A 27193-nucleotide genomic window follows, 5' to 3' on the forward strand; every position below is an offset into this window, starting at 1 on the left:
GGAATTTCCTAATCCTAGCAAGCCTGGGGATGCTGCAGGAGACTAGGGCGTGTTTCATCCCTATCTACATCTGCACAAAGGCAGACACCCCCAGAGCGGCCATTTCAGAGGCCTCCCCTGGGAATGCATTCTTTTCCCAGGGCTGTTAATTATTAATTTTCCTTACTGGAGAAAGAATTCAGTGATACTTCTCTTACCCGTTTTCAGTAATAAGAGAAATGCGGCTCTGTCCTGCCCAGCCCATAGGCAGCCAGACTTCAAGGTTAGCTCCCTTGTTCCCTGAGCATTGCTGTTATCCTGTTCTTTTTTCAAGATGCCCAGATTTCATATTGTTTAAAAAATTTGTGCAGTTAACACAATCTTCACAGGGTCCTGAGGCGACATTCATCCTTAGCTTACGAAGATGACAGGATTAAGAGATTAAAGACAAGCATAGGAAATCACAAGAGTATTGATTGGGGAAGTGATAAAATGTCCATGAAATCTTCACAATTTATGTTCAGAGATTGCAGTAAAGACAGGCATAAGAAATTATAAAAGTATTAATTTGGGGAACTAATAAATGTCCATGAAATCTTCACAATTTATGTTCTTCTGCCATGACTTCAGCTGGTCCCTCCATTCGGGGTCCCTGACTTCCTGCAACAAGAGGCAGTCCGTTAAGTGAATAAATGACAATATGCTGATGTAATTTTACATATGAAATAGCATAAAGAAACATCAAAAATAACAAAAGTAGCCCCTTACCAGAAAAAGGGGTCTATAATGTTTGAATCCATTTATATGAAAATCAAAACATGAACAGTGAATCTACAGTGGCAGAAATCAAAACATTGTGTTAAATGTGGGAGCTGACTGGAAGCACAGAGAAGCTTGCTTGTGCTGGGAGGATGGGCCTCTTCTTCATCCAACCTTGGCTGTTGGGGACAAGTGTGTTTACATTTGCCAGAAATCTTGTAATCGTACATTGCAGATCTATGCATTATTACTTATATTGAAATTCCATCTCATAAAAATAAAAAATTAAAAATATTGTATAAGCAATAATTTAAAATTCGGTGAATAGTGCAACTAAAAATAAAATCAAACTCAAAATGTGAACAATATAATATGAATTAATAAAAAATATTCAACAATACCTGCTAGAATTAAATCCCAGAAATCAGAAAGATAAGGGTGACATCTGATAATAATAAGTTAATAAACATGCATTTCATAGAGAAAACAAAATGGTCAAAAATATGTGGAACATGTATTTTGTTATTATCAAAAGTCATTAAATAATTGATACAATATTTTAACCTGTCTTATTAGTATTAATTACAAATATCATGTGTAAAATCATAACAGGCAACAACCTTTAAGGAAATAAGGATATTTAGGAGCACATGTACTAGGTTAAATATATTTTCAATGCTTTTCCAGCTATTACTGCCGAAATTTCTAATTGTATCCTGGATCTCTATCAGAATCTGTATGGGCCCTTGGACAAATCAATTTTCAGAAATGACTTAGGAAAACAATCTCTAAATGGAGATATTAGTATCTCTAAATTGAAACTGTGCAATACATGTAAAGTCCTCAGAAGAAACTTTAGTACGTGGGAAAGGACTTATTCATAGTAGGTAGTGATGTTTATTGCTAAAATTGTTACCTTGATTTTTGGGGTGAAAATTAAAACAAAGCATGATGAATTGAAGTGTTAGCAGGAAAGCTGCTAACATTTTATATAAACTTTAGGGTTGAAATTATTCTCATTTGACTGCAAATCAAGTCACACCCCTTAGAGAGAGCTTTGTATCACTGTTTTTATGCCCTGCCTCTATCACTATAAAAATATACCAGACTCTACCTTGGTGCAGAAGAAAGGGTTCAAGTATCTCAGAGGGACATTCCTGCTTTAAGTACAGAAAACTGCGTGGGTGTGGTGTACTCCTATGATCTCATTGTGCCTCTCCCAGGAAGCTCCCCAGAACCTCTGCCCTACAAGTGAGCTGGTGTGAGAATAATCGGGGTCCACTTGTTTTCGGCCTGTAACACATGGCATGGAAACTACGTCTCGTAAGTGAGGCTAGGAGGAGAAAGGCATCCATCAAATCACAGGCTGGAATTTAGTCTCCAACATAAAGATCTGACACCATGACCTCAACTGAGATCTGGGGGACAGGGAAGCACCACCTTCTTGTGAGTTCAGCCCAAGGTCAAGCTTCTGTGATCCTGAGATGTAAAGAAGAGGGTAATGCTCTTCTCTCAAGTATTGTGATCCTCACTGCACTTGCTAAGACTGTTTGAGTTGCTGTAAGAGAATATCACGGACTGGTGGCTCAGAAATAACATAAATGCATTTGTCCCAATTTTCAAGGCTTGGAAGTTCAAGATAAAGATGCCTTAAAGATTGGTATCTGGTGATGTCCCAATTCTTTATTTATAGATGTCCACCTTCCTACTGTGACCACACCTGGTGGAAGGAAAGAGGGAGCTCTCTGGGGTATTTTATCAGGACACTGATTCCACTCATGAGACGGAGCCTCAACACCTTTCAAAGGAGACCAAAGGCCCCACCTCCTGCCACCATCACGATGGAGTTGAGATTCCAACATACGCCTTGTGGGGGGTCATAACCCTTCAGTCAATAGGAGCACATTATATCAATCAATAGATTTCATTTACTGTGTGTTCTTAGGATAATTTGCCTTATCCTATTACAGGTTGGGTTTTTAAGATTTTTACCAGATGAGATTGTTTCTTTGGAAAGCTTGAAGTTTCTCACGCCATCACCCTGGTAATGAGATAACTCTATTTATATTCGTGATTGAAGCTTCCTCATTAGGGCCATAAGCATTTGGAATGTTCTTCTCTTAAATCATTTGCCATGATGGAATAAACTTGTCCCCCATCATCAGTATTATCATTTGTTCAGAAATACACTTTTTATATTTTAATATTGCAAATCCACCTTTCCTTTATCTTTATCATGGTGCCTTTCTGTATATTTTAAAATTTGTAAGTAAATATGTTTAAAATTTAGGGTAATTTTAGATTTTAAGGCAAGCCCCCTGTAGTAGGATGTGTTCTCGTGTACAGCTTTCCCGGGTTCCCACACACTGATCCGCACTCTACCAAGGCTGGGTCTCTCTCCGGCCATCTGCGGGGCTCACTCTCTGAACAGTGTTCTGCTATCCACTGTCTGCTCTGTGGTCTCCACACTTCCTGGCCAGTCTGGGATCTCAGCTCCTTTTCCTCAACTTCAAATCTACCTGGTTCCACTTCAGCACTGTGGCCTGGAAACTCTCTTAAGAAATTATCAAAGTGTGTGTTCATCAGAGGGCTCCTTTTGTATATTTTCCCCCTTCCAGCAATCTGGTCTCGGTTGTTACACCTCGTTTGAAAGTCATTATCTTGCACATAAATATTAGAATCAATTTTATGATGTTCACCAAGATTTATCTTGGAAAAAATATATATATATATTCAAACCTAAATTCCAGGAGACGTCTCTGTAGACATGTGTTATAATGGTTATATATTTATATATTTGGTAGAACTAATGTTATACCTAATTTTAAAAATATTCAAAATATCTATATCTATCACATAAGTAATGCACAACTTCTATGATGCCCTAATACAAAACCTTATTTGTCTTTCTATGGGTTCTTCCTAAGGAAACAGATGGAGACATCTTAGGACACTGACCCCAGGGGTGCCTTCAGAGACCCTGCCCAGAACATGACCCAGCAGGGAAGTGAGGGGTTTCCATCTCTGTGCTTGGCATCCTGTCTCCTTCACAGGGAAACCTGAGATCTTCCTCTATCCCTGGGGTGGGCAGCTTAACCATTCAGGACACTGAGGGACAGACAGAGGGTGTGTCAGGCTGAGGGACAGACAGAGGGTGTGTCAAGCCACAGACATCAAAGGCCACAGTATGGATGAGGATCGAGGTGCTAACTTGCCCTAGTGAGAACAGGGATCCTCACAGGGCAGAGCCCCAGCAGATGATCTTAACCATGTGGAGATGTGTGTGCCTGTCTGAGAGAAGAGTCCACATGGGGACAGTGTGTGCCTGTCTGAGAGTGAAGGCTTATTCACGAAGGTGTCTACCTAGACTGAGGTTGTGTTTGGGGAAAATATTTCTCACTCACGAGATAATGAGAAAATTCAGTGATTTGTTTTTGGAAAAGAAAAATAGACCATGTAAAAACTCCATGTAGGAAGAGAATCTGGACAATGTTTGTGAAAACAGAGTTTATTATGAAGGACATTCCTATCTAAGAAGGAAAGCACTGTCTTCTTATAGCCTAAATACTACCCAAATTTGTCCTAGACCACATACAAAAGGAATATTGATATGCTTTATAGATTAATTGGATACCAAAGATACTGGTGCCATTTATTTTTATGATACTTCACTAATACCTTATTAATTGACCAGTCGTCACCTAGAGACCCTTTCCCATGAAATGTTTTGTTGTTGTTGTTGTTGTTGAGACAAAGTCCCGCTCAGTCGCCCAGGCTAGAGTGCAGTGGCGCAATCTCGGCTCACTGCAGCCTCCAGGGCCTGAGCTCAAGCCATTCTCCTGCCTCAGCCTCCCGAGTAGCTGGGATTACAGGCGCCCACCACCATGCCTGGTTAATTTTTTTATTTTTAGTAGAGACGGGGTTTCACCATGTTGGCCAGGCTGGTCTTGAACTCCTGACCTCAGGCGATCTGCCCACCTCAACCTCCCAAAGTGCTGGGATTACAGGTGTGAGCCACTGCATCTGACCAAAATGTAATTATTAATTCAATAAACATTTCTACCATGAGACAAATTGTCTTTCTGGTGACTAAATATGCTGATTTTGACATAATGACCATGATGTTGACGACTAAGATGGCATTCTCAGAAAAAATGACTCAGTTTCAAGGAGTTAACTGCAGAGTCATATTTATGTGTGTTTTGATTTGGGACAAGAAGGACGTGAGTTACAGACAACCTAGTGCGCAGTTTCCTGAGGGCTCCATGCTGTGAAGGAAAAGAAGACAACCTTAGATGGTGGTCAGAGGCTCCCTGGCTGGTTCCTCTCTGCATCTGCTCCTCACAGGGGCTCTGCCTTGGGTGAGTTCTGAGCATCTCCTGCTGGTCCTTTGAGGCTCGTGCATCCCAGATAAAGGAAGCTTGGGGATCTGCTTCTGGGATGCCAAGTTGTTTGTCTGGTTCCTGGGAAAGAACTTAGCCAGGGCTTGGAGCTGTACCTTGGATCTCAACCATGTGAGCTCGCCTGTGTAGTCAGCTTCCTCAAAGCCCAGAGACGGGATCGGCTGGGTGGCTCTCCTTTCAGACATTACTGGGGGCAAGTTTCTGCAAATCTAGTTGTAGTTTGACTATATAATTCAGCAATTATGTTTTTAGTAATGCACTTAACTATGTCCACACAATGAACTATACATTGGCTGTTCCTTTATATTTCCCAAATACTGGGGACATTAAAAAAAATCCTGATTAGTTCAGCAAATTATGGGTTTTGAATCAGGAAACTAGGTGGTAACATTTTCTATAACCAAACTTATAAATAAAAAAGTAAGAAAATGGGGTCAGAAAAATGGAGTTTCCATTATTGCATAGAATCTGATGGTGGTAATTTATATAACAGAGCTTCAGTGAGAAAGGCTACCAGGTGGCCTCATTCTGAACCCATCTTTAGAGCTGACCAGCAATCACCAGGAGTGGGGCAGCCCGTAATTCCTCCACATAGAAAAACACCCTGACTCCATAAAACTGCACTTGGGGTCTCTGCAGGCTCTGGGGTGTGCAGGAGCAGCTCCCACCCCAAAGTTTGCAGTGAGTCAAGTCTATGCTTTTTCCTTTGGTACATGAGAGATAGTGTAGATAAGGTCCAGACATGCTCTACTCAAGGTCTCTGCACATGGTTAAAAAATGCAAGTGTGAAATGCATGTTATCAATCCATGAAATGATACCCATGAAAAATGCAATTGTTCTGGGACGTTGTGCAGAATGAAGAAATAATACAATTAAAGTAAATGTGAAAATTGCAATTGTTTGCAGACTGCACATTCTTCATATGCCTTCCAGTAAATTAAGTAAAAACATGTGTTCTCTATGAAAATCCACAGCGTGTTGGCTCTGAGAATGCAACTTCCTTCCTCCACCTACAGGCAGAACAATGCACTTGGATCATGCATCCGGCTGCTGCTCTCTGACCTCCCTGTCATGGCTTATGCTAAGGCCCATGTCCTTTGCTCCATTCTCAGGAAGAGTGAGCTCTGCACCCATCTGAGGCAGAGCCACTGCAGGGAGTCATGGGGGTTTCCTGAGGGGCAACTTTGACTTGCAGGAGACTCAATGATAATCTGGACCTTCTTTGCACAGCACGGAAATGTAGGAAAGTTCCACTCAATCCTCCCTCCCTCTCTCCTTCACTCAGGGACAGGCTTCCATCATATGCCATCAGCTTCCCCAGCCTCATTTACGCTCCACACATTTTCCCTCAAAAGGGTTGATACCTTCCTTCAACAAATGCATGCACACTTCATCAACTACTGGAGATTTCTGCTCAGAAAACCAATAAGAACACATATATTTTAGCAAAATTATTTATGACATGAGTCTGATTCTAATTATTTATAACATAAGTCTGATTCTATTGTCAAACAAAATACCAATTTTTAATATTAAATTAATATTGCATTGATTAATATTAGTTTTAAAATATTAATCAGTATAAAATATAAAATTTTAATCATGGTAATAATCAGTTGTGTGTCATCTTGACTGGAACATAGTCTCAGATATTCAATCAAACACTAATCTAGGTGTTGCTCTGATGTATAATACAGGTGTTATTAAAGCCTGTCATCACTTTTCTCTAGGTCAGGAAGATTGTCCTGGATGAACTTGTTTGGTCTGATTTAATCCTAGCAGAAGAGAAGACAATGGAACTCTATGATGGACAGCAGATGTAGGGCTTCCCAGGAAATCCAGCCTGTCTTTCCTGATGGCCGGCTCCACTGACTTTGCCTGTGCTCACCCAGACTTCACAATTGCCATCACGTAGAGCTCACAGCACAACAATTTCCAAAATCAGCTCTCCGAAAGTCACAGGTGAGGGTGGGAGCTCTGTGACAGGGTGAGAAGCACAAGATCAGCTCTACATCAGTATCCCATTTGAGGAAACGACCATGAGTGTCCATTTTCTTTCCCCAAATGCATGCACGCATAGAAGACAGCAGGGGCATCCAGGCACCAGGGAATGAGAAAGATCCCTCAGCCTGCCAGGTCCACAGGAGCCACAGCCTGAGCCACACCTGACTTGCAGGTAATGTGTCTGAGGCCTGTGGTTTAGACCACAGGAAGCACACCCTCCATTTTCAGAAAAGAGGAAAAAGGGGAAGTGTAAGAATGAAGCCTAGAGAAAAGGAAAATGGATTACAGAGAAAGGGCCAAATGGATCAGTTTGAGTTGGGTGTTCAGTTTTAAAGCATGATGGAGCTACTGTGAAAACTATCAGGATTCTAAGGACCCTTGCCCTGGGTGAGCCTCCCTCTTGGTCCCAATCTGAATCCCAAATCCTGTTCCAATCAGAGATTCCCACTGAGACGCCTGCCCTGAGTCTGATTGAAAAACACTTCCCAGGTTCCCCTGGGCTTCCTGGGGACTCTGATTCTGGTGACCCGGGCAGGGTCATTTCTGTCCCCAAAGCGACACTAGGGCTTATGTGGAGGTGAGAATGTGTCCTCCTGTCACAAAAACAAAGAAACATCGGGGAGAAATGTTTCACATTCAGAGACATTAAATGTCAGCACAGAATTGTAAATCTGAAAGGTTCTCTGAGGAAACTTGATGATGAGTCAGCCCCAGATGCTGAGAGAAAATCAACCTTTAACACCACCAGCCCCTGCCACTGAGAACAGCCCAGTTCATAGGGCTCTGGACACCTCCTTGTGGTCTTGGGTGCTGGAAGGTTTGTGTCTGAGTTCACACTGAGGTCCCCTCACTGCGTCTCTAGTACAGTAATACACAGTCGTGTTCTCGGCTCTCAGACTGTTCATTCGCAGATATAGCGTGTTCTTGGCGTTGTCTCTGGAGATGGTAAATTGGCCCTTCATGGAGTCTGCATAGCTTATGCTACTCCCATCTCTATTAATAGGTGAGAACCACTCCAACCCCTTCTCCAGAGCCTGGCAGACCCAGTTCATGTAGTAGTTACTGAAGGTGAATCCAGAGGCTGCACAGGAGAGTCTCAGGGACCCCTCAGGCTGTACCAAGCCTCCCCCTGACTCCAACAGCTGCACCTCACACTGGACACCTGCAAACAAAAAGACACCCTGGTCAGAAACTGCCACACAAATCCACTGTTTCTCTCACTCATGTCCTTTCACACTCAATATCTCTAGTTTTCCATGAATCACCTTTTAAAATAGCAGCAAGGAAAACCCAGCTCAACCCAAACTCCATGGTGAGCTATCTGTGTGCAGTCCTGATCAGCAAGCAGAAACAGCTGGGAATCCCAGGGCTGGGGCTCTTCTCCCAGAACTGCAGGGTCAGGGCTGTGCTTGTTTTCGTCAGCAGAGGGAGGGCTCTATTTGCATGTCTCCTACTATATACCAAGCTCTGGGGTGAGACAACTGAAGAGAGGGCAGGGACCAGAGCAGATGAGAGTGTCCTGAGGAAGATGGGTGACAACAATGGGATTTGAGAAAATGTGTTTATTATGTAATTGTGCTGTGACAAAAACTTTGCCCTGAACACATTTCAGTTTTACCTATGTGTGTAAATTATGTTCTGTAGGAGTCAATGTTCTCTATTTACAGATGTAAAATAAATCCACACATGGATGGGCTCTGTGTGTATCTAAGAGCTCATGTCTGGGATGGGTGAGTGCTGGTGTCTGGGCCTGCACTTCTCACCACTGGCCCTGACTCCTCCCTTAGCCAACTCCAGGACAGAGCTGGACATGCCTAGTGTGGTTTGCAGAAGCCACTGCCTAATCAGAATATGTGTGATTTTGCTGCACTCTCCTGTTTACCTTAAACTTTGGAGAGAACTAGGGTTCAGGTAGATAACTTTCAGGTATCTCTGACATTAAATATACTGGTATCTATCTATCTGTCACTCCTACATTGTCTAATTTTCAACTTGTTTCCTTGTAATAAATTTTATAAGGTTTGACTGACATAAACATTACATGTTTAAAGTGTAAAATTGGTAATCAGGACATAACTATTACCATTATCAAGAAGGTGTACAAGTGAATTTTCCTCAACTTTTTTTCTGTCCTCCTATATTTCCTTATCCTTTCTCCTTCCCTTCTTCCAACATATTCCCAGGCATCTACTAATCTTCTTTATATTACTTTAGATTAGTTTTTATTATCCAGAATTTATAAAAATAGAATCATGTATTATATACTCATTTGTTTGGCTTATTTTACTCAATTTAAATACTTGATAATTTTATCTTCTTATTTTGTGTATCAGACATTCCTTTATTATGAATGATGGGTAATATTCCAGTGAACAATATTACCATGATTTGTTTTTCTATTAGGCAGCTGATCGATATTTGGATTCTTTCATTATTTTTGGTCTTACTTGAAAAATCTTCTATTCAGATTGGAAATATACATAGGTGAGATTTTTTTTTTAATTTTTACCACAATAAAATCAACAATAACAATAACTGTTAAACAGAGAAAATGGACTTCTGCAAATTTTCTTTAATACTTCAGATCATTGAAATTTTAAGGCAATCAACAAACCTGAAATCTAGAGAGAGACAAGTTTTTGTAGGGAGAATCAAAGCTAGAGTATGAGCTGAACTGAGGCAGAGTTCACCAAATGCAATATAGGCTAGTACAAGATAAAATACACTAATATACATTGAATTGCTTTGAGTCGAGTGGGGTAAGCATGTTTTTAGTGTGAAATTCTCAGAGACCACATACCGAAGAGTTTTTCTAGTCTTTTGAATCCATTTCCCTTTTAGTGAGAACAGTCACAAAAATCTTCCCTTCCCAAAGTGTCTGTCTGGGGTGTATCAGAGCCCACACTTCTGAAATGCTTCCAGAGCCAACTCTCTTATCTCCACTACGGAGCTAAGAAATTACTCAACAGGCCAAGCCACAAAAACCAGTATCCTAAATGCACTGGTTTAACCCCTCAGGAATTGAGATGGGAACAGAGCTCCCCAGCAAGGTTTTACTGGGAAGCAGCTCCCCTCTCTTATGGAATCAGAGCCTTAGTCTGCAGAGCAGGGCAGCAGATCTGGAAGGTGATGACACCGATGGAGAACACTGGAGCTGTGGGAGGGAACACCCGGGAAAATGGGGGCTCTACTCCAGGGGAAGGGGAGCTGCAGAGCAAGGAAGAAAGGAGCCCCCATGTCAAACTTCGGAGTTCCAGGGAGGGAAGTGGAAGTGGCACCGCCTTGAAAACCCAGGCAGCGGAGCAGCCGCTGTGCCCAGCCCGCCAAGGGTGCGGGGTTCCTGGGCCTTGGGAGGTTCTGTGCAGGCTGCTTGGGCCGCGTCCCCAGGGTTCGGCCACATGTCAGGGTGACCACGGGGGCCGCCACTCCCGACTACCAGCGGGGGTCGTGATCAGCTCTGCCCGGGCCTCCCTGAGCACCGGGGCAATGGGGGGAGCTTGTGGAGATGTCACCCCTGCCTTGGACGCCGGCCAGGGCCCAGAGAGGATCAGGAGCCCCTGCCTAGGCTGCAAGGAGGGGCGGAGGCGGCTGATGCTCCACGGAGCCAGTGGGAGCCAGGAGCGGGCAGCAGCTCTGATCTCTCAGGTGCGGCTGCAGCTGCTCAGACCAGGGCAGTGGGCTCGGACTTTGTGCTCTTGGAGGTCAAGGAACAGGAAGGGGCCCTGCCTCCCCGGGTGTGGCTGCAGCCACCCAAACCGCGGCTGAAGACACGGGCCTCCCGCTCCATGAAGCCGGCAGAAGCCCTGTCCCGCAAACCGGGGGCTGCAACCTCAGGCGTCCCTGCACTCTTGGGGTCCCCAGGAAAAGCCCTGTGCTCTTGCATGCTCCGAAGTGCCTGCTCCCACTTCCTGGCTTCTTCCTGCTGTTGGCGCCTGTTCTGATCTTGGAGCAAACTCAGGGCGGAGCCCCAGGGACCATGAACTGCAACAGGAGGCAGGAAGATTCCCGGGCACAGGGGTGGGCCCCCAGGAAGGGCCTGAAGGCTGGGCCCGGGCTCCCAGATCCTCAAACCAGAGTCGGGACTTGTGGTGCTTTCTACAGCCCACCCATAACCACCCATGGACCAATGGGCGTGCACTTCCTCCCCTCGGAGGTCCGTAAAAACCCCCGGGCTCAGCCAGAGCAGGACAGAGGATGGAGAGACGACAGGACGACCAGCTGCAGGGAGGAGCTACCCTCTCTCCTGAGAACTGGGAAGACAACAGGACGACCAGCCGCAGAGAGGAGCTACCCTCTCTGCTTAGAGCTGAACACTCAACCTGTCAACCTGCCTACAGGGAGGAGCTACTCACTGGGGGTCTCCTCTGAGATGCTCTAATGCTTAATGAAGCTAAGGTTTGTCTTGCTTACCCTCTACATTGCTGCATACTTCATTCTTTCCACATGTAGGACAAGAATTCAGGCAAAAGTGCCACTGGCCACAGAGGGTTCTGGCCAGAAAAAGCAACACCCCAGTGACTCAGAAACAACCGTAGTGAATACTGTTGGCCATGGAAACATAGTAGTAATTATTTGTGTATCTAAACATAAAAAGATATAGATAAATAAGGAAGTATAGTATTGTGGAACCACCATTGTTTATGCCATCTGTTACTGGCAGAAACTTTGTTATGCAGCAAATAACTGGATTTAAATTTCTGGGGGGAAAAAGCAGCCAACAAATAACCTAAAATTGATAAAACAGCTCTTATGAAATGAAGGATAGAGAAATACTTCCCAGACAAAGGAAAACTGAAGAAATTCATCATCACTAGAATTACCTCACAAGAAATGTCAAAGGATCTCAGCTAGGTACCCAGTAGATTGAAGCTCCTGTTTCAGCCCCACTCTGACATCTACCATGTGATTGTTCTGTGTAGATTTGCTTTATGCTGTCTTAGGGTTTTTCCTCTCTTGAGTCATGTCTCCCTTCCCCTCCTCATTTTCAGTCTATCACCACAATTCATATTTGGCCAAGAAGAGTGGAGCCTTTGGAAGAGATTCCTATCTTTCCTTCACCAGGTCTAATGAGCTCTCTTCATGGGTGTCCATCTCTGTTTTGCTTTCTCGCATTCCCGTGGGATGATGGCCTTGTTCCTATTTCAGCCCTGCCCACATTTTCATATACATGAGCCATCCTACAACTGCCCATCCAGGAACATCTGGAGGGAATGGACCCTGCCAGATGCCTCATCAGAGTCCATGTGCATGGTAATCATTCCTTCAGCTTTCACACATGCTCTAGGGCTTCCCACTCAAAAGTGCCTTTCACCACCCTCCAAAACTGCAGCTCTTACACCCTCAATAACTCCGAGACAGATTCACATTTCTGCTCCTCTCTAACATAACACCGTGAACTGTTCCCTAGTCTCACTAAATCTATACACAAGTCACCCCGTCTTTATTTCAAGCACTTTGTGGATGGGTTCTTACACATCATGGTTCATCTTGCAGTGTTTTGTGTAGGTAAAGGTGGCAGTGAAGTCAACTGACAGTGACACAACACCTGACTCTTGAGCCCACAGGAGCACTGACCATAAAAACGGAAAATATGCTGAAAATATGCTATATAACTCTGAGTTCATAAAGAAACTGTGAACAAAAACAACAAATAAAAAGTGAGGATCATGTGCAGAAAATATCTACAGAAAGGTTGTAACTATAGTTGTGCTCATTCCATCAACAGGGTGATTTCTGAGCAACACATGGAGCTTCCAATGTGGAATCATTTTTACTGACATAACATAAAGCAACAAAATATCAGTTTAGCGGGGTGATTAGAAGAAGGGAGTGACTTGTAGTATTTGAGGTAAAAAGGTAAACAGATCCTACACAACACTGGATCTTATGGCATTGTTTCCATTTACTGTGGAATGCACAATTCAGTAGCTCTTTATCTCAACATGATTTATTTATCAGGACTCTTCTTACTATCATTGAATTATATATTATTTGAAGGACAATAAAATATTCAGGTGACAATTATTGTTTCTATAGTTCATCTCCAATTTAAATTAGTTATGTTTTATGGATATTCCTTGACTATTTTATGGGAGTGAAAACATGTGGTGTTTAGCTTTCTGTTCCTGGCTCTTTCACTTAACATAGGGTCTCACATGTTACATGCAAGTTTCTATGAGTGACACAATTTAATCTTTTTTGGCTGTGTAGAATTCCATTATGTGCATATTCCACATCGTCTTTCTCTACTCATCTTACACTGAACACTTCGGTTGATTCAATTACTTGGCTACTGTGAACAGTGCTGCAATAAACATGGAAGTGAAGAAATCTCATCGAAATATTGATTTTCCTCTTCAATATATTAATTTCCTGTCCTTGGGACAAATGTTCAGTGGTAAAATTTCTGTATCATAAGATTGTTGCATTTGTGGTTTTACTAACTTCTATACATCTCTCCATAGTGGCTGTATGAGTGTACATTCTCATCAACAGTGTACACATGTCCCATTTTATCTTCATCCACATTAGCACTATTTTTATCTATTTGAGTATAGCTATTCTCTCTGGTGTGAGATAATATTTCATTGTAGTTTAAATTTGTGCTTTCCTGATTATTAGTGATGGTGAGCATTTTTTCTGAAATTTTTTCTGGCATCTTGTATAAGTTTCTTTGAGAAATGTCTGCTTATTTGGATTAATTGTCTGTTATAAAATAAGATTATTTATATTTTTGTGGTTGAAACATTTATTTTTCTGGTATATTCTGGATATTAATAGCCTGTTTAATTAATAGTTTAAAATACATTTTACCACTTTTATGTTATCTAGTCAATATTTGGATTATTTTACTGTGTAAACACTGTTTAGTTTGATAAAATTTAATTCGTTTGTGTTTTATTTAGTTGACTGTACTTTTGAGGTCTTATTTATAAAATTGTTTTCCAGACAGATTTCATGAAGCATTATTTCTAAGTTTTTAAGAGCAGTTTTATAGTTTTGGGTCTTCCATTTGAGTATTTAACTTATTTTTATGTCATTTTTATATACTGTTAAATGTGGGAATGTAAGTTCATTCATCTGCATATGGATATTCAGTTTTTCCCAACACAATTTATTGAGGAGATTTTTCTTTTCACAATAAATATTTTTGGTGCCTCTGTTGCTAATAAGTTATCTATAAATACATGGATACATGGATTAATGTCTTGGTTTCTCTACTTTTTTCCATGGATTTTTATGCCAGCACTATGCTGTTTTTGTTATTACAGTTTTATAATTTTTTTGAAATCTGGTTGTTGATACCTCCACCTCTGTTTTTTATCCACAAGACTGCATTGGCCATTTGGGGTATTTTCAATTGTATACAAATTTTAATAATGCTTTTTAATATTTCTGTGAATAATGTCATTGGCATTTTTATAGAGATGACATTGAATGTGTAGATTGTCATGTGCATTATGGTCATTCTAACAATATAAATTATTCCAGTTCATGAATATAGATTGTCCTTATTTTGTGTTTGTCTCATTCAATTAATTATATCAGTGTTTTATAGTTTGTTCATTTACGGATTTTCACCTCCTTGGTGAAATGTATTCCTAGGTGTTTAATAGTTTTTGTAGTTATTGAAAATGGGATTTCTTGATTTTTTTACCTAGTTTATTGTTTGTGTATAGAAACCCCACTGAGATTTCTATGTTGATATTGTACCTTGAAACTTTACTAAATTCATCAGCTCTAAGAGCGTTTACAAGAGTCTTTAGTATATACATGATTATGTCATCTGAAATTAGAGGTAATTTGGCTACCTTTTTTCTAATTGTAATCCCCTTTATTTCTTTCTCTTGTCGAACTGCTCTGGCTAGTACCTTCAGTACTGTGTTGAATAAGTGCTGAGAGTTGGCTTCTTTGTCTTTTCCAGTTTTCAGAAGAAAAGCATTAAACTTTTTTTCTGTTAAGTATGATGTTAGCTATGAACTTGTCATGTGGTCTTATTGTGTTGTTCTTTCTATACATAATTGAGAGTTTTTTTCATGAAGAAGTTTTGAGTTTTATAAAGTACTTATTCTGCATCTATTAAAGTAAAATTATGTTTTTCATCCTCATCGTATATACGTGATATATCATGTTTATTCACTTGTGTATATTGAAGCATAATTGAATCCCTGGGTTGAGTTCTACTTTGTCATGCTGTATTAGTATTAATATTATTATTTAAACGCTGTTTGATTTGCTGTGCTAGTACTTTGGGTTTTTTTATTTATGTTCAGTAGGATATAGATTTTTTAAGTGAGTCCATCTCATTACTTTTTATTGGTCTGTTAAGGCTTTCTATTTTTTCCTTTTTCAATCTTGTTAGGTAGTATATGGCCAGGAATGTATCCAATTCCTCTAGGTTTTCACACTTATCACATAGAGTTATTTATTATAGTATTTCCTAATTTATTTTAATTCTGGGGTATCAGTTTAGACATCTTCTGTTTCTATCTTATTTATTCATGTCTTAGCTCTCTATATTTTTTTTTGTTAGCCCAGCTAATGGCTTTCAATTTTGCTTATCTTTTTTGAAAAGACTATTGCTATTTTAATATTTTCCGGTATTTTTAGTCTTAATTCCGTTTATATCTAATCTGCTCTTTATTGTTTTTAAAAATAATTTTGAATTTAGCTTTTTCTTGTTCTTCAAGTTCTCTAACATGCACTGTTATTTTGGTTAATTAAGACATTTCTACTTTTTGTTGTGGGCATTTATTGCTCTAAACTTGCCTCATAACAGTGATTTGACTAAATGCCATAAGAGTTGGTATGTTGTGTTTCTATTTCTGTTTCATACATTTTTGTATTTTCTTCTTAATGTCTTCTTTCACCCATTGGCCATGTAAGAGTGTTTTGTTTAATTTTTGTGTTTATATTTTTTTGAAATTTTCTCCAGGCTGGGTGGTGGCTCATGCCTGTAGTCCCAGCACTTTGGAGGCCGAGGCTGGTGGATGACTTTAGGTCAGGATTTCAAGACCAGCCTGGCCAACACGGTGAAACCCCCTCTCTACTAAACATACAAAAATTAGCCAGGAGTGGTGGCAGGAGCCTGTAATTTCAGCTAATCAGGAGGCTGAGGCAGGAGAATGGTTTGAACTTGGAAGGTAGAGGTTGTAGTGAGCCGAGATTGTGTCACTCACTGCACTCCAGCCTGGGATACAGACAAAGAGTCGATCTCAAAAAAAAAAAAAAAAAAGAAGTTCCTCCAGTTACTGATGTTTAGTTTGATTCCATCTTTGACTCTATGTTAGTCAGATAAAAAGTCGGTATAATTTTCTTTAAAATTTTTGATACATTTTCTGTATTAACATATGATCAACCCTGAAGAGTATCACATGTGCTGAAGAAAAGAATATGTGTTCTGAAGTTGTTTGGTGCAATGGTCTGTAAATTCAGGTCCATTTGGAATATAGTGCAGTTTAAATCCAATGTTTGTCTGTTAATTTTTGGCTAGGTAACCTATCCAATGCTAAGTAACATGTTAAATTTTCCAACTATAATTGTATAAAGTTAGTATCCATCCCTTACTATGTAATAGATTTGCTTTATATATTTGAGTTCTCAGGTGTGGGTGCATATATATATGTGTGCGTGTATATATATGTGTATATATATGTATTTATATATTATATATACAATTATGTGTTCTTGTTACATATATATAACATATATGTATATACATATTTACAATTGTTATGTATTCTTGCTACATTGATCATTTTTTATTATATAATGTCCATATTGGTCTCCCTTTACAGCATTTGACTTAAAATTTGTCTGATATAAGTAGAGCTATTTGTGCTGCTGGTTTCTATTTTTGTAGCATATCTTTTTTCCACCCACTCACTTTTAGTCTGTGTGTAGATTTTCAGATGGTTTGAGTCTCTTGTAAGCAGCATAGAGTTGGGACTTTAATAAAATCTATTTGAATAGTGTATTTTTAATTGAGGAATTTTATTACATATAAGGTAGTTATTTATAAGTATTTACTCAAATTATTTTCTTTATTGTTTTATGATTGTTTGTATATATGTATATATCTCTATCTTTGTTTATTCTCTTTCTGTTTGGTTTTATGATTTGATGTTGTTTTGTAGTAATAATGTTTGTTTCTTTTTTCTTTTTTTAACTGTTTCTACCATTGAAATATAATTTTTGTGTGTTTTTTTCCAAGCTGATGGTTTTCATATGCTGGCTTTTATACAAAAATTCCCTTGAATATTTCTTGTATGACTGGTCAAGTGTGAAGAAAATATCTTAGTTTATCTCACCTGAGAAATAGTTTATTTCTCTTTCATTTCTGAGAGAAAGACCATCTGGGTACACTATTTCTGAATTGCAGATTTTTCTTACTGCTTTTTAATTTACATTCACCAATTTTATTAGAAACTCCTATAGATAACCAGATTCAAACATTGTGTTTGGATTATGTCAAAAACTAAAACTGTTTTTCATGATGACTACACCATTTTTTAGTCACACCATTATGAAAAACAGTATAGCAGCTCATAAATAAATCAAAAATGGAAATACAATATGACTCAGCAAACACTTCTCTGGAAATACAGCCAAAGGAAATAAAATCATGAACTTGTAAAGACACCTGTGCTCTTATATTAATTGCAGCTCTATTTATGGCAGCCAATATATAAAAACAACCTAAGTGTTAATGGACAAAGGGATGAAGTAAATGTGGTATAAGAAAACACTACAATATTATTCAGTCTGATAAAAAAGAGAAGCTTCCATTTGCCACAGGCTAGTAGGACCCCCACCATCACTACCAATGCACCCCATCCATTCCAGCCCTTTCCTGGGCTGGCAAATTCAGGCCCAGTCATAAGCACTGTTTGTGATGTAGTGGCCAGAGACAGCATAAGTGATGCAGAAGGTCAGTGTGGGCTCTTCTAGTCTGGGCCTGACTTCTGTAGCTGCTCCAAAGACAGGGCACCTGGAGATATGAATAATCAGTCTCTGCCAGTCATGCGCAACCACATTCACCCCATAGATCAGGGCTTTACATCTGAGACAGATTGGGGAGTAGTCAACAGGCAAAAAAAAAATCACAATAAAGTCATCTTTTTCATGAACACAACTCTGCATTTCACAAGTACTTTGGCACTATCTAAGGAGAGAGCTTTTAGCTTCCAGAATCCAAAAGTGTATTTTTTCCTAGAGCTTGAATAATAATTTTGATGTGGGACAGCCTTGTTCTTATAAGGCAGAGAAACTGAGATCAGATTCCTGCTGTATTTTAATATTTTGTCTATTTATTTTGTGGTTGTCTTGAAGCACTCATTGACAAAAACTATTTCCACTGCAGTTATTAAAATTGGCTCAATTTTCATTTTTCTATCTGTGACATATGAGCTTTTATGTCAAGTGACTGACATGTATACCCTACAGAAAAAATTACAAAATAACTCTGTGAGCCATTCGTAATTCTTAAATACTACACTGCCATTACCATCAAGAATTTTCTGGAAAGCTTGTACTAAAAATAAATAGTAAATAACATTCTTAAATTAAAACTAGCAAAACTTCAAGAAGCTATGAACTCCATTTTCCAAAGCTACTTGCACTAGCACTTATGACCCATGGTTCACTTCATCAAAAACACATCCAGTACCACTTTATGATTTGGAATGTGGAAGGTCTGTGCACTTTTTTCTTTTATCTCCAGTGTTAGTGTCTGCTTTATCACATGCAGACACAGCAAAATATTTTAAGAGATTGATGTGTTAGGTAGAAACACTGAACAATACATTAAGTTTCCCTTTCCAACATATCTTCCTAAAAATTCTTTATATGGTAAAAAAGCTCCCATTTTTTATGTTGGAAGAAATATCAGAAAAAAAAGAGCTTCAAAGATTGTCAAAAGGGCATTAATATTAACACTACATGAAGCAATTACTTCAGGGTATAAATTCTTAGGCTGTTAAAGTTAAAATAAGAAGGGTTTAGTAAGTTACTAAGTTGCTTTGAGACAATTTTCCTGGGCTGCAAAGATTAATAACAAGGGTGGCAAGAGTGGAAAGTTGGACACATAGTACATGAGGACATATCCTTGTGGGAGTAACTTTTTTCTAAAGTTATGGTGGATTTTGTGCAAGGTTGTGTTTTTTTAGGCTCTATTTGTGATAGTTCTTGTTACCAAGTGTAAGTGTATGAGAACCCTCTTTCTATGGCTTTTCCCAGTCCCATTTGTAAAAGTTTTAACAAAAGTGACTCCGTTTTGATTCTGACAAAATTCAAAATTTCTTCTGGTTTGCACAACAAAGAATCAATTCCATAGCCACATTTCACTCTCACCAAACAAGCTTATGCCCTTCAGGTCCCCTGGGCCACTCAAATTTACAGATGAGTCTCCATGAAACACAGTGGATTTTGGCTTTTGTTGCCATTGCTTTTGGTGTTTTAGACATGAAGTCCTTGCCCATGCCTATGTCCTGAATGGTAATGCCTAGGTTTTCTTCTAGGGTTTTTATGGTTTTAGGTCTAATGTTTAAGTCTGTAATCCATCTTGAATTGATTTTTGTATAAGGTGTAAGGAAGGGATCCAGTTTCAGCTTTCTGCATATGGCTAGCCAGTTTTCCCAGCACCATTTATTAAATAGGGAATCCTTTCCCCATTGCTTGTTTTTCTCGGTTTGTCAAAGATCAGATAGTTGTAGATATGCGGCGTTATTTCTGATGGCTCTGTTCTGTTCCATTGATCTATATCTCTGTTTTGGTACCAGTATCATGCTGTTTTGGTTACTGTAGCCTTGTAGTATAGTGTGAAGTCAGGTAGTGTGATGCCTCCAGCTTTGTTCTTTTGGCTTAGGATTGACTTGGCGGTGCGGGCTCTTTTTTGGTTCCATATGAACTTTAAAGTAGTTTTTTCCAATTCTGTGAAGAAAGTCATTGGTAGCTTGATGGGGATGGCATTGAATCTATAAATTTCCTTGGGCAGTATGGCCATTTTCACGATATTGATTCTTCCTACCCATGAGCATGGAATGTTCTTCCATTTGTTTGCATACTTTTTTATTTCATTGAGCAGTGGTTTGTAGTTCTCCTTGAAGAGGTCCTTCACGTCCCTTGTAAGTTGGATTCCTAGGTATTTTATTCTCTTTGAAGCAATTGTGAATGCGAGTTCACTCATGATTTGGCTCTCTGTTTGTCTATTATTGGTGTATAAGAATGCTTGTGATTTTTGTACATTAATTTTGTATCCTGAGACTTTGCTGAAGTTGCTTATCAGCTGAAGGAGATTTTGGGCTGAGACAATGGGGTTTTCTAGATATACAATCATGTCATCTGCAAACAGGGACAATTTGACTCCCTCTTTTCCTAATTGAATACCCTTTATTTCTTTCTCTTGCCTAATTGCCCTGGCCAGAACTTCCAACACTATGTTGAACAGGAGTGGTGAGAGAGGGCATCCCTGTCTCATGCCAGTTTTCAAAGGGAATGCTTCCAGTTTTTGCCCATTCAGTATGATATTGGCTGTGGGTTTGTCATAGATAGCTCTTATTATTTTGAGATACGTCCCATCAATACCTAATTTACTGAGAGTTTTTAGCATGAAGGGTTGTTGAATTTTGTCAAAGGCCTTTTCTGCATCTAGTGAGATAATCATGTGGTTTTTGTCTTTGGTTCTGTTTATATGCTGGATTACATTTATTGATTTGCATATATTGAACCAGCCTTGCATCCCAGGGATGAAGCCCACTTGATCATGGTGGATAAGCTTTTTGATGTGCTGCTGGATTCGGTTTGCCAGTATTTTATTGATGATTTTTGCATCAATGTTCATCAAGGATATTGGTCTAAAATTCTCTTTTTTGGTTGTGTCTCTGCCTGGCTTTGGTATCAGGATGATGCTGGCCTCATAAAATGAGTTAGGGAGGATTCCCTCTTTTTCTATTGATTGGAATAGTTTCAGAAAGAATGGTACCAGTTCCTCCTTGTACCTCTGGTAGAATTCGGCTGTGAATCCGTCTGGTCCTGGACTCTTTTTGGTTGGTAAGCTATTGATTATGCCACAATTTCAGCTCCTGTTATTGGTCTATTCAGAGATTCAACTTCTTCCTGGTTTAGTCTTGGGAGGGTGTATGTGTCGAGGAATTTATCCATTTCTTCTAGATTTTCTAGTTTATTTGCATAGAGGTGTTTGTACTATTCTCTGCTGGTAGTTTGTATGGGATCTAATTAAACTAAAGAGCTTCTGCACAGCAGAAGAAACTACCATCAGAGTGAACAGGCAACCTACAAAATGGGAGAAAATTTTCACAACCTACTCATCTGACAAAGGGCTAATATCCAGAATCTACAATGAACTCAAACAAATTTACAAGAAAAAAACAAACAACCCCATCAAAAAGTGGGCGAAGGATATGAACAGAGACTTCTCAAAAGAAGACATTTATGCAGCCAAAAAACACATGAAAAAATGCTCACCATCACTGGCCATCAGAGATATGCAAATCAAAACCACAATGAGATACCATCTCACTCCAGTGAGAATGGCAATCATTAAAAAGTCAGGAAACAACAGGTGCTGGAGAGGATGTGGAGAAATAGGAACACTTTTACACTGTTGGTGGGACTGTAAACTAGTTCAACCCTTCTGGAAGTCAGTGTGGCAATTCCTCAGGGATCTAGAACTAGAAATACCATTTGACCCAGCCATCCCATTGTTGGGTATATACCCAAAGGACTATAAATCATGCTGCTATGAAGACACATGCACACGTATGTTTATTGCAGCAGTATTCACAATAGCAAAGACTTGGAACCAACCCAAATGTCCAACAGTGATAGACTGGATTAAGAAAATGTGGCACATATACACCATGGAATACTATGCAGCCATAAAAAATGATGAGTTCATGTCTGTTGTAGGCACATGGATGAAATTGGAAATCATCATTCTCAGTAAACTATCGCAAGAACAAAAAACCAAACACTGCATATTTTTACTCATAGGTGGGAATTGAACTATGAGGACACATGGACACAGGAAGGGGAACATCACACTCATGGACTGTTGTGGGGTGGGGGGAGGGGGGAGGGATAGCATTGGGAGATATACCTAATGCTAGATGACGAGTTAGTGGGTGCAGCACACCAGCATGGCACATGTATACATATGTAACTAACCTGCACATTGTGCATATGTACCCTAAAACTTAAAGTATAATAATAATAATAATAATAAAAGAAAGAAACACAGTGGAGGGTCCCAAGCATTGGGGAAAGAGAAAGCCCCATCAGCCTCTCCCGTGGGGCTGTAGGAGCCACAGCCTGAGCCCCACCTGAGCTCCAGCGAAAGAGCTTGAGCCTTGGAATTTAGACCACACGGACCACATATTTCTTTTTCAGGGAGCAGAAAAAAAAACGAAAAAGTGAGAACAGCTGAAAAGAAAGAAAATGGATTGACAGCAAAAAGTGCAGCAGATGAGTGCTGATACTGCTTTGCATAGTTTCATATCAGGAGAAGGGGCAGACATGAAACCTGTGAGCTTCTACACTGACTCTGGCCCAGCCTCTCTCTTGACTGGAATCGGAATCCCTAAAGCCTTTTCTAATCAGGGAATTAAACTTAGTTTCCTGTCCGGAGTGTGATTGGAGAAGACCTACAAGGCACACCTGAGCTTCCTCAGGACTCTGATCTTGGTGACCATGGTTGAGGACTTCTCATACCTGGAAGTGGTGATCTGCATTTTGTGCATGTGAGACTAGGCCTTTATATTACTACCTTTTAAAAGGTGTATATTTGGAGATTTTTTTGGTAGGCACAGAACTCTAAATTAGTGAGGTTCTGTGGGAAACTGTCAGTTGGAGAGGGAAGTTACAAACGCTATGAGAAAACCAGCTCCTACCCTGTATCTGCATCTGCCTCTGAGGTTGAAATCTGATCAGTGGGTCCTGAGCACCCCCTGTAGCTGATTTCCTCCATGTGTTTCTGCAGAGAGGTTTGTGTCTGGGCTCAACCTGACTTCCCTTCACTGCATCTCCGGCACAGTAATACATGGCTGTGTACTCAGCTCTCAAACTGTTCATTTCCAGATAGAGTATGTTCTTGGCATTGTTTCTGGAGATGGGGAATCAGAACTTCCCGGAATGTGCATAGCGTATGCTACTCCCATCAGTACTAATACATGAGACCCACTCCAGTCTGTTCCCTGGAGCCTGGCAGACCCAGTGCATCCAGTGGCTACTGAAGGTGAGTCCAGAGGCTGCACAGGACAGTCTCAGGGACCCCCACCCCCACCCCGCCAGGCTGCACCAAGTCTCCCCCAGCCTCTACCAACTGCACCTCACACTGAACACCCAAAAACACAGGGGCATTCTGGTCAGAAACTGGCACATATTTTCAGTGTTTCCTTAACTGCTATCCACTCACACTCAACATCTCTAGTTCACCCTGAATCTACTTTTAAAATAGTAACAAGTAAATCCCAGGTCAGCACAAACCCCATGGTGAGTTCTCTGTTCAGTGCTGATCACCATGTGGAAAAACCTTGGAATTCCAGGGCTCGGTCTCCCATCCCAGAACTGTAGGGTGAGGGCAGGGCTGGTTTTCACCAGAGAAGGAGGGTCCTTTGCATATTTCCAACTACATAAAAAACTCTAGGGTGGGACACGTGAGGAGAAGGCATTGCCGAGAGAAGATGATGGTGTCCTGCAGGAGTTTGGTGACTTATGGTATTTGGAAGATTTGCACTTTTATGAGGAAATTGTGCTGTGATAAACAGCATCAAACACCTTATTATATTTTAAATATGTGTGTAAATTATGTCTGTGAGACTCAATGTTTCTCCATTTACGGATGTGAAAGTAAACCCACACACAGAGTGCCTGTGTATGTGTCTAAGTGCTCATGTCTGAGATGAGTGAGTTCCGGTATCTGAGCCTGTGTTCCTCATCACTGTGCTCCCTGAACCAACTCCAGGATGGAGTGGGACATGTCTAGTGTGGCTTGCAGAACTCACTGCCTGTAATGAGAATATTGTGATTCTGTTACACTCTAGCATTCACCTAAAATTATGGAGAGAACTAAGGTTCATGCAGATAAATTTTCAGGTAACTGGCACTTAACATATGTTACCCATTTTCTATCAGTTCTTTTTGTCTAATTTTTTATTTTTTTGCCTGTAATAAACTTTATAAAGTCTAACTGAGAGATAATAAACTTCATATACTTAAAGTATACATTGATAAACATGACATAACTATCACCATTATCAAGAAAGTGGATAAGTGAATTCCCCTCAATTTTTTCTCCTGTTCCACATTTCCTCTTCCTATCCCTTTCCCTTCTTCTACCATTTTCTCAGGCAACAACTGTTCTTCATTAAATTATTGTAGGTTAGTTTTCATTTTCCAGAATTTATAGAAATTGAATAATATAGCATATACACTTATTTGTTTGGCTTATTTTACTCAGCATAAATACCTAGATATTTTAGCTTGTTGTGTGTATCAGATATTTATACATTATAAATGATGGGTAACAGTCCAGTGAACAAATTTACTATAATGATTTTTCCTATTAAGAAGCTAATTAATATGTGGAATCTTCTGTTATTCTGGGTTTTACCAAAAATATCTGCTACTCAGCTTGCAGAAGTACTTAGATAAGAAATATATATATTTTTGTATTTTACAACAACAACATCAACAATAACAGATGAACAGAAAATAAGAAATTTGGCAAATTGTCTTTCATACTTCAGATAATTGAAATTTTAAGACAAACAGCAAATCCGAAATTTAGGGAGAGACAAGTTCTTGTAGAGAGTAACAAATTCAGGGTATGAGATTACCTGAGGCAGAGTCTGCCATATGAAATATAGTATATTTCAAGATAAAGCTTCAAATACATATTGGATTGCTTGAAGTCAAGAGTGATGAATGTCCTCTAGTGTAAAATTCTCAGGGACCAAATACTGAAGAGCTTTCCTATTCTCTTGAATATCTTTCCCCTAGAAAGGGGACAATCACATAAATCGTTCTGTACTAAAGTGTCTGTCTGGGAGAGAATGACAGCCTGAACTTCTAAAACACATCCAGACCCACTTCCTCCCTTATCACCACCACAAAACTAAGAAATTACACTTTAGGGGCAAGCCTCTGAAACCAGTATCTGAAGGGCTGAAATAGATACTCTAGAGGATGGAACAAGGTGACAATACAAAGCCAAGCAGAAAATAAAAAGCTATTGTTGCTGTTGATACTGTAATCAGTTGGCTCTAGCTTAGGTAGATTGGCATTGATAACCTGGTTGGGTCTGATTCCAATCAGAAAAGAATGGGAGAAGATAAAATAGTATGGTGTTTCAGCATGTTCAGCTCTCTCTGAGACTTCCAGCCTGCATTTATTTACGGTTGGTCTTATGAACATTGAACACGCCTACACATCTCTCATAATTATTATACCCTATATCCCACAGAAAATTGGCAAGTCCATCTGCAGCTTGTCAAACCTGAATGTCAGACAGAAAGAAACTCTAAAGTAAAGTGGTATTTATTTGAGAATTAGCATTGCAACGGGAATGTGCATGGGCACATTTCGGTAGGTAAATAAGGAAAGTGTTTTAAAGAAAAAATGAGGAGGGCCACATATCTGGTTTTGAGACAATTAACCTGGGATAAAATGATCAATAACCAGGGTGGGATCAGTATAATATTGCACAGGCAGCTCTGGGCAGATATACTTGGAGAAGTAATTATTTTAAGGTTGTGCTGGCCTTTGTGCAAGGTTGTGGTTTTGCAGAATCTATTTATGACAGTTCTTGTTATGGAAGACATGTGTATGAGAACCCTCCCTCATGGCCTTCTCAGCTCCATTTCCCAGGTTTTAACACAAATTGTTCCATTTTGATTCTGACAACTTTTACAGTGTCTTTCTAACACTATGGTGAGAAAAGTGACTCTATGACAATTTGCGCAGCACAGGATCAAGTCCACACCCACATCTCATCCCCTTCACTACTAATGGCCACATGCAATCTCAGATGAGTCTCCACACAACACCGTGGAATTCCCTGAGTCATGAGAAGGAAAGAAAGTCCCATCAGCCTCTTTCACATGGCTGCAGGAGCCACATCCTGAGACCCACCTGAGCTCCCAGGAAAAGGCTTGAGCCCTGGAATTTAGACCACAGGGATTACATCTCCCTTTATTAGGAAGCAGGAAAAGCAAATGGAAAAGTGAAAGCCAAAAGTGAAAGCCACAAATAAAAAAAAAGAAAATGGATATAGTAAAAGAAATAACTAAACAACAACAACTAAAAAGAAAGAATACGGAAAGCAAAAGAAAAATCAAATCACTGCTGATACTGAATTTCATATTTCATTGTCAAGAGAAGGGTCATATATGGAAGCTGTGAGGTTCTATATGACACTGACCCTGGTCCAGACTCTGTCTTGGTTATGATCAGAATCCATAAATAGTATCTGAATCATGGAATTTCACTGAGGTTACTGTTCTGGGTCTGATTGGAGATGACCCACCAGAACACCTAAGATTTTCCAGGACTCTGATGTTTTTGACATTGGTTGATAATTTTTCTTCTCTGTAAGTGTCAATCTACATTTTGTGCATGGGAAAATATGTCTTCACATTACTATGATTATTTTATATATATATATAAAAAACAATAGTACACACAGAATTCTAAAATGAAGAGGCTCCCTAAAGAAAGTAACAGAAGAAGATGATGAAGTCCAATGTCCTGACAGAAAACCAGCCCCTAACCTCCATGTGAACCTGCCTCTGGAGTGGACTCTGATCAGTAGGCCCTGAGAGACCCCTGTAGCTGATTTCCCCCCAGCGTTCCTGTAGGAGGTTTGTTACTGGGCTCACACTGACTTCTCCTCACTGTGTCTCTTACAGTAATAGACAGCCATGGTGTCAGCAATCAAACTGTTTATTTGCAGATACAGTGAGTTCTTGGTGTTTTCTCTGGAGATGGTGAATCGGCCCTTCAAAGAGTCTGAGTAGTATGTGCTTCCACC

The 27193-nt window shown here is 39.9% G+C and overlaps 1 gene segment (V, D, J or C); it reads right to left on the reverse strand.

Moving 5' to 3' along the window:
* Positions 1 to 7919: 7919 nt before the first annotated feature.
* On the reverse strand, positions 7920 to 8457 carry LOC100937786 (immunoglobulin heavy variable 3-74-like). The segment is given in 2 exon segments: positions 7920 to 8308; positions 8412 to 8457. Coding segments are annotated over 2 exon segments (435 nt in total).
* Positions 8458 to 27193: the final 18736 nt, after the last annotated feature.

The sequence above is a fragment of the Pongo abelii genome, chromosome 15 (genome assembly GCF_028885655.2).
Source record: "Pongo abelii isolate AG06213 chromosome 15, NHGRI_mPonAbe1-v2.0_pri, whole genome shotgun sequence".
NCBI lineage: Eukaryota > Metazoa > Chordata > Mammalia > Primates > Hominidae > Pongo > Pongo abelii.